Genomic DNA, 15244 nt, shown 5'->3' on the forward strand with positions numbered 1-15244 from the left:
ATGTTTGCAACTTTTATATTGTTAAAACATTATTGTATTATCTTAATCCATGTAGTATAGTACCATTGCAGTCATTTGTATGCTTATTTCACTCTTAAATTTTATATTTTTTTTCCACCAATCTCTTCTGCTGTGCATTTTGAACCCTGCAAAGCTCTTTTCAACTCCACTTCCCCAGTAGATGAAACATGCTCCTGATTGTAATTACAGGGTGTCTGATTCCTTCCTCCAAAGGTATTGAACGCATCATGAACGTTACCATAAAGTGTAGTGAATGAGAGATGTGGGCTATTTATATCTCAGCATTCTGCTTGTAATACACGATTTCTTGTCCTTGTGCAGCTGCACTGTAGCCAACCACTGGAAGTCAATAGTGAGTCCAAAAAAAAGCAATCAAAAAACAACAACACAAAAACATCTGTTAAGTTGAAAGCCTTTTGCTCAGCCTCCTTCACACTTTTATGTCTTCACTTTGCTCTTTGCTGTCACTATGCTTTGTGGAGAGGATGTACTTTGAGCGGACACCTTAACATGTGAAAAGGAAAGAGCTTGGGCACTCTGGTTTCACTTTCACATGCCACTCATGTGACAGTAGACACACACACACACACACACACACACACACACACACACACACACAGGCTTCAGTGTGGTTCTGGTATGACATTTCATTCAGTTAGTCATATCTTCCCATTAGGGTAAGAATAGACATTTTTATTTGCAAAAATAGTCAAGCATGCTTTCACACCATTTTGTCATCTTATTCAGTCTCTTGTGATTCATACTGCCTCTGTGTGTGTGTTGGCTATGGGCTTAGGATTGTGACCATGGGCAATTTGAATATTTATGCAATAATTAGTGTTCAATTGAAATTCATATTGCGTGGTAAACTAAGATGTAGGGGTTGTTGTTGTGTGCATGGTAGGTAGAAAAGTGTGTGTGTGTGCGGGGGGAGGGTAGAAGCGTTGGAGGAGAGGTGAAGTTATAATAGAGCAAGAGAGATGGAGGAGAGGAGAAGAGAGAGAAATGAGTTGGCTGTGCTTTGCTGGTAGAGGACATTAAGTTTCCATGGTGCAGTGATGTTTATCTTTAAAAGAACCAATTTGTCTGGGGGACACACACACACATACACACACACGCGCGCATGCAGGCACTCACAAGTGTGTTTCCCTGGATACATGCTTCAAATGTGTTTCTGTGTGTTTTCCTGGGTCACTTATAAAATTTAGGACAAAATTAGGACACATCCATGCTGTCTCTTTCCCTCCACCCCCTCAGTGTTTGTGCCCATCAACAGATCTGTGAGGACCCACAATCACGCGTTGGAGAGATGAGATGAGCAGGGTTAAGCATCCTTCACCTCAGTGCTGCGTTGGGGTGAGCACTGGAGGGTGGGCTGCTCTCGGCCAGTGCAGGAGTGGGTGGCCTGTACTTAGAGGTTTCGGGTGTTTTTTGCAGGCTGGTTGCTGGGACGTGTTGAAGTCATTTTTTATGAAGTCACTCTGGTTTTTTCAGACGTGCCATCACTGCTTTTTTTTTTTTTTTTTTTTTTTTTGAAATAATCTTCCAGCTCGGGATGAATTATGGAGCACTGTCAGGTGAAAATTAAACTGCAGGTCAAAAAAGCTAAAATGGAGGGAGGACTTCCGGCAGATGTCTTTCCGTGACTGATGGCATCAGTGCACACTGTACTACATCAATTATACTATCACAACAGCAGGAATACAGCTACTAATACCACTATCACTACCTGTACTACTTCTAATTCTACTGCTGCCATCACATTAATCTTGATTCTATATATGGATGATACATCAACATTATATTCTATATAGTATTATTTAATCTTTTCCTGGTTTCAAATGCTGCTTTTTATTCTTTATTCAAGAATATAAACATAGGCAATATACAGCCATTAAACAGACCATAACAAACCAGTCAGAAAACTATAGAATATAGAGCATACCCCCATGGCAGAGCTTTGTTTGCCACCCCCCACAGGAAATGAAGAAAAAAATAAAAATAAAAACAAAGAAGTTAAAACCCATTCTTAACTTAGTATAGCTGTTCTATTATTTGTCTCTACCTGCTTGACCATCATATGCACATTACTAATGATTGTTTATCAAAACTGTATTGTGTGTAAATGTCTTTTGAGAGTACCAATTGTCATACCTACGATGTCACCACAATATTGATACTGTCATATTCTGTTAAAGATGTTGTGATACTTGATTTTGTTGGTATCACCCAGCCCTAACCTCGAAACAGTAAGCTATAAACCTGATTTTGATGTGGGGCAGATTCATGTACACCTAAATGAGATTTATGTTTCCTGGACATGACAGAGCACAGACTCCTCTGAACATGGATGATGTCAGGTGTAAGTGTAGCTGTGCAAGGCAATCTCTTCTCCTACTTAAGTGTAGCAGCAGCATCATTGGATCCCTGTGATCCTGCATCCAGCACCTTCCTGCTGGCAACAGTTTTGTGGAAATTTTTGCATTCAGAAAAGGCAGACCTTGTTCCAAATATAGCCCACTCGGCGTCCACGTTCTGATCTTGTTTGGGTTTTATTTTAATTTTCGAGTGCCCCGGGGAGCTGGATATTATAATTTGTGGATGGAGGAGCACCATTTCTCTTTCATTCATCCCTGCCACTGTGCTTTCCGCCTTAATCAATAGCCTCTGATGAATCGGGAATGGAGAATTTGTGATAGAGAGGGTGGGGTGGAGGGATATGAGAGAGAGAGAGAGAGAGAGAGAGAGGAGAAAAGGACTAGTGCACTCTCAGTCAGTTGCAATATGCCACTGGTTGGAGTATGAGTGAGATTATGGGGAAATGAATATATGAATAAATGAATGAATCAAAGAAGCGAGAAAGCAGGGGGGGAACCGGTGGCACACTCAAAAGTAAAGATAGGAAAGATGGGAAACCGTGAGAAAATACTACAAAAGACATGAATATACTATGAATACACTAACAAATGCTGTTGCAGTGGTGTTTGGCAGATACACTGTAGCCTAGATATACTGTATGTTTACATGATGTTGGACTAATAGGATCATAAGGCATTTTTTTCCCCAAGTGCAGTAAATGTGCAATAATTTATTGTAGTGAAACTGCAGGAGTGGTTGATTGATTCTCAGTATATTCTGACCCACAGACAACAAGGTCAGGAGGAACTCGCAGACAGGATGGTAGATGGAGTGCGGTATCGCTCAGCATACAAATACAGTATACACTGTATGGTTATCAACATCCAGTGCCTCACAGGTCAGCATGCTCTCAGTGTACAGAAGACTCTGCGGTCCTGCGTGCCCTCTCCGCCTGACTACACCGCCACCAAGTTAAACACTCAAGGAAGAAAATAATTTGAAGTAAATTTGGGCGAGGCACGAACTCCCACTCCCACTTGGACAAGTACAAATGATTAGATCTCAGCTCGATGAAACCATAAAACTAACAAATGGCCTCTGTCAGACCACGGCCACCGGTGGCCAAGGCTGTAGTGCTCCCCCCGCGTAATGAGAAATGTTTGGACGTGGCCTTGAGAGCAGCCTTTTGGAATGTGTCCAGGGCGGCTGAAATATGGTATCAGTGGCACAGTGACAATCACTCACTGGATTTTTAGTCCCCCTTTAACTATAATGAACACACAGAATAATGAATCTTTTGGATGGGCCAGCATGGGACCTTTTTATAGGCAAGTGTCTGTGAGAAAGAGAGAGTGAAGAAATTTGTTTGAAAGAAGAAGTTTGTGTGCACTTGCATTCCTATACTTGTGGGAACCAGTCTGTACCGTTGAGTTGAAGGTCTTTAAATTCAAAGTAAGGGTGGTTACCTAGGATTATTTATAATCGTTAAAGAATGAATTTAGTGCCTGAATGGCCTTCACAAGTACAATAAATTATTTTATTCTAACAGTGGTGCAAGCGCAGGCTTGTGCACATTTGCATGATAGCATTAATGTATCAGAATGCATGTATGCATATGAGCAAGGATAAAGAACTAATGATAATGCCTTCCCTTGGGTGACAACATCGCGGTGGAAAAAAAGAAATAAATAAAATAACAATGTGAGCAAAATGGGGAAAATTAAAGGGCTTTTCATCAACTGTGCTTGGAGTGCTGTTAGCGTTAGCACAGGTATAATAACAGGGGTGTTGCCAGGAGCAAGCTGGGAGGTGGTGGCAGCCCATTAACTACTGCCAGGAGCAGTAATGACATGTTAGCTTAGAAAAAACACAGGGCTATTGCAGCTTTTTTTTTTTTTTTTCACATGGATGAGTAAAGTGATGACTAAAGTAATATGTGCTGGTCAGGATTGTGTGTGCCTCTGGCTGAATATGCCAAACTAAAGACTAGAATAAAGAGCAGAATAGACTAGAGGGACCAGAGCAGAATAAGGACTAGAATAGAAAAATGAATCCAGAATCCAAACCAAACAGCTGAATATTAATGTGAAACTCACACTAAATTGGGTGGGCCTGTGACCAAAAGGTTGCTGGTTTGAATCCATGGACAAACATTGAATAGGAAATGGGAAGTGGGAAATGGGAAACCCAAGGGATAATGCTCTTAAACAACCAGTGCACTGCTCTTGATCAAGACCTCAGCTGCCTCCATAAAGCTGAATTAAATTATAAATGTACAATGGGGCATGACTCTTAAAGAATGCACACCCTTCCTTGGATAAATTAAGTTAAAAGATAAAACGTATTGCGGCAGGCATCGTAACAATACAGTTGTCATTATCAACAGGGCTATACAGTGAATGCAGCGGCAGGTTTTGTTGCTCTTCTGTGGGCATCCTGCTGAAAGTGACCAGCAGTCCCTCTCATGGCAAAATATAGCTTTTTGTCCCACATAAAGTTTCCCTGCACTGTAGGGGTTTGCTCAAGGCTCACATAAATTACACTGACAAGGCCTAGTCAAGATGTTCGCTCTTTCTCACCCACTACCTCTCTCTTTTGTGATACTGTCTTTTTTTTTTTTTTTTTTCTACCATGGACACACACTGGAATGTCTTGTCTCCCCCAGCTGAACATTCGCATCTGTGACCAACTCAAATACTTTCTTTCTTCACAACCCTGAAACTGAACTCAGACAGTTAGAAACCACAGACACTTTACATCCTACAAATACTGCTGCTGTCTGGCAAAGCCCACTCATGTACTGCAAGTCAGTTGTGCAGGAGTGAGTGGAGCGATGCTTATTTTTCCACTGTTTCCACTAAATTTTAGAAATAACAAGCAAGTGTCTTAAGGGTCGTGAAAGTCATTCAACACATGAATTAAAACGCATCAAACGGAGCATACTTCATGTAGTTTTCTGGCATATCTCCAAAATAGCATTGATATACTGTGTTACCCAGTATGCATATGTTGGGCACATTGATTTTATAATAAAATGCTACAATGATGCACAACTTACACCTTATGAAAGGACTAAATTACCAAAGTTATTAGCTGAGCTTGCACATGCTCACTGTGCATAAACCTCATTACATAGTTTCTTAACTGTGGGTTAATGACTTTAAGCTCTTGCTTCAGTGCACCTTGGCAGCCCTGCAGGCAAATAAGGGCCCTACATAGCAGAAATCAATAACGAATAGATTCGCTGTCCGGCAGAAAACACCACAAGCCATGTGATTTACAGTACAGGTCTCAAACTTTACTTATAGAAACAGAAACCCCTAAGATGTGACAGTGAGCCGTTTAAAAACATGTTTTACAGTGCATAATTTATGACGTGCATGCCTTATACACTGTAGTCTTGTCTTTGTCTGTGTCCAGACAAACTCTTCCTGCTCTAGTTCTAATCAGTCAAGTGAAAGAACCTGAAATCTCAACAGTCACTAATGAAGAAACAGGTTTTGTTGTGACTAGGGTGACATTTATTTGTATTCAACTGAATTATTTCTCTGCCTTATCTGCATAACCCGAAAGGGTAGTGTTAACAAATTTATTCTGATTTCTAGACATTTTCCACTCTTTAATTACATTGGATCGTAATATGTGGCATCAGTTAGTTTTTTATGAAGCTATTATGAAAACAATACACTTTAATTACTGGAACTGATGACAGATTTTGTTATGCTTTTTTTTATATACCATGTTTTGTGTATCCATGGTCACAAGGGGGCACTAAACCCTTCATCTTGCAAGACGACATCATGTCCACCTTAAGTATGTCGCTTAACGTTGATTGATTTTGACACACGTGTGACAGTTCTGCTGTCATACAGTTGCTGTGCAGCAGTGGCTTTGCCTCAGGGCGCTCAGGACAGTTAAACTTGTTGGAGTAGACAGATGTTGCAGCTGTTTTGGCGAGGAATACATGGCCAGAGGTGTGTTTGTGTGCTGTTTGCATGGATTTCTGTGTGTGGTGTGTGCAGCCCTTTATTTTCATGTTCATGTGTTCATGTGCATCCATCTGTGCACTGTGTTTGTGTACAGCACGATATCTTCCTGCAGAGAGAGTGGTTAGAGAGAGATGATGGAGGAAGAGAGAGAGTTCCTCCGAGATGTTAATATAGTATGCAGGGTTGCTCAAGGACAAAATCACTACACGCATGTCACATTGTCTGAGCACTGACCTCACATAAACACTCCTCCACTAGCCTCCAGACTTGCCATGCTTCAAGATTTTTACTGTTAACCTGTGGGTATGTTTCTATAAAATCCCTGTACTGTGAAGTGTAATCTGATATAATGTGTTACACTGATTGCAGCCCCGCAATATTCACAATAACCTCCATGTGCTTACAGTATATTTTTGCGCATTTTGGGTTTAGGGAGATTATTTGCCAAATGCTATGAATCAAGTGTTGTCATTTTTATCAGTGTATCATGATAATAGATGATGTCACCAAATGTATAATTTTCTCATGTCTGCCTCCTTGCCTTCCTACCCCCCTACTCTCTCCTCTTAAATCTCCCTGTCCCCATGCCCCCATCCACCTCTGATCATCCCCCATCCCCCGCAGGTCGAGAGAAGAGAAAGGGTCCCATGATCTCTGCTGGTGATGCTGAGTTCCCGCGGGATTACCACACCCTGGCGGCTGGCGGTGGGCGTGGGGCCCGGCGGTTCCCCGATAACACCAATGGGGGGTTCACGTCGTCCTCCCTGGACCGCCGGCACAACTCTGTCGCCGCCAAGAGCCTGGAGGCCCTGAACAGCATCCACAAGGCCGACATAGAGCGCCAGCGAGACGTCTTCATGGACCTCCAGAAAAACAAGTTCTCCAACAGCGTGTCGGTGTCCCAGGGCTCTCCTGCTGGTGGGCGGCAGGTAACTGCACTGTGCATGACTCGCGCCTAATTAGTTGTGGATCAACAAATCAAACAACAAAGGTTTTGGGCAAAGGATGGTTGTTGTTCCTTGTTGGAATTGCAATGGTATTTTTATGACTCGCATCATGGGGTGGCCCTGTCATGTATTATTAAGATGCTTGCTAATATTCTTGATGTTAAGTTATCTTGAATATCCCACCACTCCCTAGAATCCTTTGGAGGGCCAAGGCATGTTTTGGACACCTTAACAATATGTAACAATATGCATCGCTGTTCATTCCATCCACAGTTATTTTTAACATCCATCTCAGATGATGCAATGACAAGTGGACAGCTTTAAGTACAGGTGTGGAGACACACTGTGACTGAACACTCAAGCCACCCTCCGAGGTGGTCAGGAGCACTCTGGGCATTTGTAGTGTGAATGCTAATGCATCTCGATGCGTCCCTGACAGCATCAGAAGACCGCCTAGTCTCTGTGTGGAAGGAAGGAGCGTTTGACTGGGTGGACTCTTGGCATTAAATACAAATTTGAATAAAGTCTGATTTCGCAGTGAATTGGCAGCATCTTCATGTGCTAATTAAAAGAAATTCAGTCGCTGGGCACAACTGCTTTGTTAATGTACCAGAGCTAGGGAACAGGATGAGTGGAGAGGACTGGGAAGACAGTGGAAGCCTAGACTCATTGAAGTATTAGTGATGGTGAAAGCACTGAAAAGTGAGGAGGAAGAAGGGATGGGAGGGAGTTGGAGTGAGGCACAGAGGAATCATAGCACAGAAATAAAGGACAGAAGTTATTTTGACAAAACTGAGGCCAATCACAAGTCTGATCAGAGATGGAGATGTATTTAAGACCCCTCATAATACCGGGTGATTGGATCACCTTGGATGGGATTTAATAACAAATGTGACTTTAATGTCATTACATTCTTATCTTGGTATGGCAAGCAACAGTCTATAACAATAGCTACATTTTTTTTCTCTGTGCCGGTGACTGCCATGGCATTATATTTTTGTCCGTGCATACGTCTGTACGTACATCTGTCCCATTCTCGTGAACGTGATATCCCACGTGATATTTGGCACAGACGTCAAGGATGAACTGATTAGAATTTGCTGGTCAAAGGCCGAAGTTCAAGGTCACGGTGACCTCACAAAACACATTTTGGCCATAACTCTTGAATTCAAATGCTAATTATGACAAATCTTCGCACAAATGTCTAATAGGATAAAATAATGAAGTGATTACATTTTATGTCCAAAGGTCAACCTCACTGTGACATCATAATGCTCTGCAAAAACATTTTTCTGGCCATTACTGAAGGCCATAACTCAGAAACAGACGGGGAGATTGTGACCATATTTCACATTTAGTTGGATACTGAATTGGTGACACTAATCTTGGGCGCCCACCTTGAAACGAGCCGAAGATGTGTGTAAAGCATCCACGTTTCTGAATTTGTAGCTTCTTTGCAGCAACGTCCATACCTGAAGCATTGTCTGCTGTCATGCCTACAATGTTTTATCAGAATCAGCTTTATTGGCCAAACATTGGAATATGTGCAAGGAATTTGACCTTGTTTTTTTTTTTCTCTTAAGGAACTTGGACACTAATAGACTAGGGCAAGGTGAAAAACAACGAATAACAAGCTAGACAACAACAAAATAGAAACAGAAATACTGAAAAGCTGATGAACTGATTGAAGGCTGGTGTTGGTTGAGCTAAGCCACTGTGTTCACAGAGCAGCAACCCAAATCACATAGTGGTAGGAAGTAGTGTGTTTTTTTGTTCTTGAGATGAACCTGGGCTTCTGCGATAGGGACTTTTCCTAGATAGGTGTTACGTGTTGTGCCAGGTGTGCCACCGGGGCGCCCCTACATAATGAGCTGTGTGTGGAACTACTTTCAGAGATCCTTTATTCACCATCAGGATTTAAATTAGCAATTAATTTGTTTGACCAAACTGATAGTTTGTGGGAACACAATCTGTATATTTGTCCAAGGAATGTGCACAGTGTTTTTGTTCTGGTCTGTTTTGATAACAGAAATTTACATTTTTGAAGGTGAAACACAAAAACCAACAATAGAGGGTCAAGGTCTATTTGTGCTTCGTTGCCCCGGCTAATATTTGTATATCCCAGTTTAATTTAGGTTTTGCATAATTGAGGTATGAACTTATCGGGGCTATTTAAACAGGATGTCTTGTGGGATTCGGTAACAGTTTGGTTACAAAAGTCACATCTCAGAGTTGGTTTCCAAATGTGGACATTTTTGTTTTCACATGGCACATGACAGTTTTTACTTCAGATGTAAAAATTGCATTTCACAAGCATTCAGTGCCCCCTCTACCCCCCAAATTGTCACTTGCCGTTACATATGCCAATATTTGATTCACAGAAGTGCAAAGAGACACCTCACGGGTTAAAAGGTCACATGGGAAATATGGTTTCACAAATGCAGATGAACATGTGTCCCATAAGCATGTGTGTGTGTGTGGTGGGATAAATAAAAACAGCATATTGGTGGGCTTGAAGACACACAGCGCTGAGAACATCCCACTTTGCACTGAGATGTCTCTAGGGCCTTAAGACACACAGTGAAGTCATTTTAATGACCAGCTTGCCGGGTCAGCAGTGGTCAGTTGTTTGAGTGGTAATTATCAGAAAGAGCCAGCAGCAGAATTAAATGAAGAAAGAGATTCAAATGAGACGGTGGAAAAAATAATAGATGTATCATACTGAATGTGAAATGCTGAACTCCTGGCCCTATCAAGTCTTTCACGTCTCTCTTCCTCTGCTCTTCTTATCCTGCATTTTTTCATCCCACCCGTCACCAAATGCTCTTGATACCTGTCACAGATGGTGAAAACAGAGGAGCCTGCTCAAGCTTTTACCCTCCAGCCCTCTACCCAGTCGCCTGCGTGGGAATACCTCTGCCCGTCACGTTGAAGTGTGCTCATCTCTCAAGTCCTCCTCCTTCGCCTCCACCTCCTCTTTTGCTTTCCATGTGCTGTGTGTATTTACCTTTACTGGACCGTCTAGCTTCCTGCAAGAAAAGGTGGACTTAGAGAGAGAGATGGAGAGAGAGATGGAGAGAGAAACAGGTGGAGTCTGCTGTCGTCATGGCAACCCACCGTTTCCCATATAAGGCAACTGAGTGATATCATATGGTTGGCAATGCCTGAGCTTGGAGGAGAGAGCAGCACACGCTGTACTGAGTGAGAGGCAACAGCAGTGGGAGAGAGAGAGAGAGAGAGAGAGAGAGAGCGACAGGGAGAGCCAGAGAGGGAAAGAGGGGTTGAAGCTGCTGCATTTTTGTCAGGGATGAGGGGAGAGAGAGAGTGACACAGACAGTGAGAGAGCGAGAGGAGAAGGAGAAGGAGGAGGAGGGGGAAAGAAAGAGAGAGATGCTAACTGCCTGCTAGGTGCTACCACGGGTACCAGCGAGGGGGGACTCTAGCGGATCCTCGGGGCGCGGGAAAAGACACAGAGCCGCAGTGAAAAAATGGAGAGGGGGGAGGAGGAAGAGGGAGGCGTGTGGAGCAGGAGGACGCGCCAGGCGGCCGACAGGCTCATTAAGTAGCAACGGTAACTCTCTAACCCCGTCCTTGCATCCATTTCTCTCAGCTGAGACATTCCACCGTTTCCAATCCTCTGTGGTGCTGCCATAACTGTGTCGATAGATAATGCTGCTCCTGCTGCATGAGAGAAGGGGATAAAGATAAGGATGGAGAGGGGGAAACAGAGGGAGAACAATGACATAGCTGTACATGACGGAGTGCTGTGAAACTACCTGACTGGGTGTGTGACTGTGTGCGTCTGCATGCTCATGTGGAGGCATATCTGCGTACAGTATAGGTGTCATAGTGTGCGTAGAGACGGGCACAGGTAGACCTGATGAGCACACAACTGATCTCCTCCTCCTTCTCTGTGTAGTGTGAGAGTGAATGAGTGTGCGTGTGTCTGGGGTGGGGTGGGGTGGAGATTAGGGGTCTATTTGTTCACAAGCAGGCAGGTGTTGGCCAGGTGTGGCTGTGATGCCGCAGTATCCGACAGAAGCGAAGGCTGACGCGTGTGTGTATGTTTATATGGGAATGCATGCGTACTCATGTGGGAATGTCTGTAAAAGAGTGGGAGAAACTAACACAGTGATGTGGTTGCAGGCATATAGGAAGTGTTCATCAGTGTGTGCACATGTGTGCTTATGTGCATGCTAGTTTGGGTATGCATGGACTGGAGAGAAAGGAGCGCAGGGAGTGAGGAAAGGGAGGGCGGGTACAAAGATGGCTACTTGGCATGCAGGTCAGGCATGCATGTCGCTCGACTCATCTCTCTCTCTCTGTCTCTCTTTCTCTCTCTCTCTCCCCCTTCCTCTCTTTAAGCCCTGTCGGTCTCTGTGCATATGTGCACCATGGGATTTCAGCTCAAGTGATTGAGAAATATTGCAGGCAGTAATCACTGAGTCACGGTGCATAGGGGGCCTGTTTGTTTTGGATGAGACAGATTTTATGTTCCAAAAAATGTCCGCTTGTTAGTGCATTAAAATATTTGAGGAGTGACTTGGCGGTAGATTTGGGCATGCCGATTTAAGGTGAATAAACCATATGTGTAGATGATTCCAGAGCACACAACTCTGTATGAAAGATAAGATGTTTTGGGGATTGTAACACACTTGGTGCTTGCCTCCTGATTTATTTGGCCCTGCGCTTTTACTGTATATAGATTAAATTGTGACAACTACCTGCGAGAAGGTTGAATATATAACTACTGTTTTATCTGATTACCGTTTACCTATCCAGATTAGCTCCACTGCGATGTAGAACCTCTTCTATAGACCTGACCAAGACGCCAGTATCTCATTAAGCTTCAGATAGAAAAACAATACAAATTGTTGACTGAGCACAGTCCTCAGTCAGTTTAATCAAATGAATTCACAATTTTCATTTATTCTCTTGCATAGTCCTAACCAAGTTCAGTAAGACCAACCATATCCTCGAGTTTCTCTCTGTAAGGTGTTGCATTCAGGGGTAGCAGGGATATCTGTCAGAGCTTGATTCTAGAAACAGTCAACAGAGGCCCTAGGTTTATCTAAAAAAATAATAATAAAATAAAACTAATGAACAAAAAATAACAAATAATAATAATAAAAAGTTACACCAAAAAAGGGAAAAAAAGAATGGCTTGGATGGCGGTGTTGGTGAACATACGCTTTACCCAGCCTGATTGTTTGATGGATCTCTGTTGTGATGGAAAGGGTCAGTAACACAGTGATTGATTGCTTGTGTGGCTTATCCAGAGTACATAACCTGTGGCCACAGTGAGGTGAGGTACAACTGAACAATGATTTTTCTGGATGACTTTACTGAAAATGATGGCGGGCACTGCGGAGAGCGAATGGGGACCCCCCGTGCAAAACATAGAAAAATAAAATCCGGCCAGTCCACTTTATTTATATAGCCCTTCATTCTAAGCACCAGCTAATCAATGATAAATCACAAAGCAAAATGATGCAAGATGATGAAAAAGCCCAAAGGAAATAAAACTTTGCACAAGACAATGCTGAAAACACGTAAATGGCATGCCTTTCCTGCCTCGCCAAGCCTCCACCAGCCTTAGACCCTCAGTGAAGACAGGGGAAATCCTTATGAGATCAAAACAAAGGAAAAGACCTTTGGGTGGGTCAGAGCAATCCCCCAGCAGGATGACTGTGTGTGCAGCAGGTGCCGGGTAAAACAGTAAAATGGACAGAAACATGGGGATGACAGAGAGAAAACAGTGACAGTGAGAAGCAGAAGACGGGACTTCAGCCAAGTAGGCCAGCGTCAGCCTCCCCTAGGGAGAAAGAACGATGTTTGTTAGTTTGTTTGTGTTTACATTGTTTTCTTGTTTGTTTGTTTAATTGTTTGTAGTGCAGTAGAGGCTGACACCAGAGCAGGTACAGTTGCGCTAACTTGGACACCAGACTTGGGCAGAGGCCTGCAAGCCACACAGAGCTCTGAATCTGGGTCAGAGCAGCCCACAGGCCTGTTGCTATTTCATCCTCAATCCCTGCTTCTTTGCCGCTTTCTCCACTTCATATTCAAAATAAAGCGACACATTTAAAAAAAAAAAAAAAAAAAAAAATTGCAATTGAGCATTTTCAAGGAGATAGCAGACCAATGCAAAGCCAAATGTTGACAACAGCCAAGCATGACTGAGTGTTTAATCTACACTATGGCTTAGTTAAGTCTTTTTTTATTAGCAACACCGCCCCAGAACTTAGAGTACATGGTGGAATTTACACAGAGAAAACGTGCACACACACACACACACACACACACACACACACACACACACACGTTATAGTCAGATTTACAGTTGTAGAGGTCAATATTTGCATTAATGCAGCAGCACCTCGCAGACTCAGAATCTGCACAATTTCAGTCGTTGCAAAGCATTTGTTGCATCATTTATTTGAAGACTTGTGCTTGGACTGGAGACCAGAGGGCTAAACGGTGAAGGGTAGCTCGTGAAATTTCAAGTAACTCAAACCAATATGAATACATTCCTGAGAGGTGACCGAAATGCCTCAGTGGAAACAACCCAGAAAAAGTATATCCTTCCAACATGTTGAGGTCTATACGTCTTTCGGAAAACTTTTCTGTAGCTTCAGATTTAGAAGATGGTTGTTTGAATATTTGTGTAAACTTTATGCAAAGTGTTTTTTTTTTTTTGTTGTTTTGTTTGTTTTTTTTTACTGCAAGAATACCCCCATACTAACTGTACTACCCAAACCATCTTGAGAAACTATGGTTCTTGCATAGGAAAGCCTGCTTTAGTAGAACAAAATGCTGAGATTCTGGGCATTCTGTTTAGGATCTTTTGGTTCAGCAGTTTCCAGGTTTTAACACAGACTGCAGGAGTTTGCACTTCCATAATTTCTCCCCCACAATTTGGTAGGAAATTGGTTGGAAGACTACGGGTCTATCTCATGGCTTGCTCGTCCATTTAAAAATCATGCACAATACATCCCTCACTGCTGAATGGATTTTGGCAAAAGTCGAGGGAATAATGCATCGCACCACTGTGCTGCAACACTGTCAGAATTACAGATTTAACCATGAGTGATGCCTCATTGTTTGTTGTCATTCATATGCACAAAACTTGGAGCAGGTCAGCACAGCTAACTGATTGGCTGTGACAGTGACTGCACCATGATGCTACAGCACTGAATAAATACAGACTGTTAGTTTTTGTTATGCAAGTTTTACAAGTCGGGCTGGTTATGATTATGATTATGGTTAACAGCCACATGACAGCTGGGATTTGTGTTTTCATTGCAGAGCTGTTATTGTGCTGGTGGAAGGATGGCTACACTTTGCTTGGCACCTCTTAAAATTGGTCATGAAATCATGAAATGTCCATAACGTCGCACTTTATAGAGACGATTGGGCAAGCAGTAATTGTGAGTCGCTCAGGGACGTGACAGGTGTTGATGGCCCTGAACCTGTAGCTACAGCATGAGTATGATCAGGTGTATCGCATGTGTTATTTGTCATGACCGCAAATCATATCAGCACTCTCTTTTTGTGTAGAACAAAATGCTCTTTTATGGTCCAGGCAAGGTCACTCTCCTCTTTGAGGATAGCAGGAGCCTTTCCATTCTGTGTTTTTGTACCTCTCTCTTCTCATTGATGTGAGGATATAAAAAGACCCGGTATCCAGGGACATCGAGACCTTGCATTTGGCTGCTCATTTGAGCTGATTGGTCGCATTAGACAATCATTAGTCCAAATGATGAGTGGATTTTATTTTTCAGCAGATATTGCACCCTAATGGAGTTTACACAATATAGTAATTTAGTAAAAAAAAAAAAAAAAATTACAAGTTGACTGATTCTTGAGTGGGCTACACACCAGTCACGACCAACAATGAACCAGAAAGTGCATTGTACAGCATCAAGTTAA

The 15244-nt window shown here is 42.7% G+C and overlaps 1 protein-coding gene across 1 annotated transcript in view; it reads left to right on the forward strand.

The window, feature by feature from the left end:
- The first annotated feature begins 6952 nt into the window (after positions 1-6952).
- srcin1b (SRC kinase signaling inhibitor 1b) overlaps positions 6953-15244 on the forward strand; it is a 49950-nt gene continuing 41658 nt past the window's right edge. The window contains exon 1 of the mRNA XM_030078361.1: positions 6953-7297. Within this exon, the coding sequence (XP_029934221.1) occupies positions 6953-7297 (345 nt within the window). The remainder of the gene's footprint in view (positions 7298-15244) is intronic.

Source organism: Myripristis murdjan, chromosome 19 (genome assembly GCF_902150065.1).
Source record: "Myripristis murdjan chromosome 19, fMyrMur1.1, whole genome shotgun sequence".
Taxonomy (NCBI): Eukaryota; Metazoa; Chordata; class Actinopteri; order Holocentriformes; family Holocentridae; genus Myripristis; species Myripristis murdjan.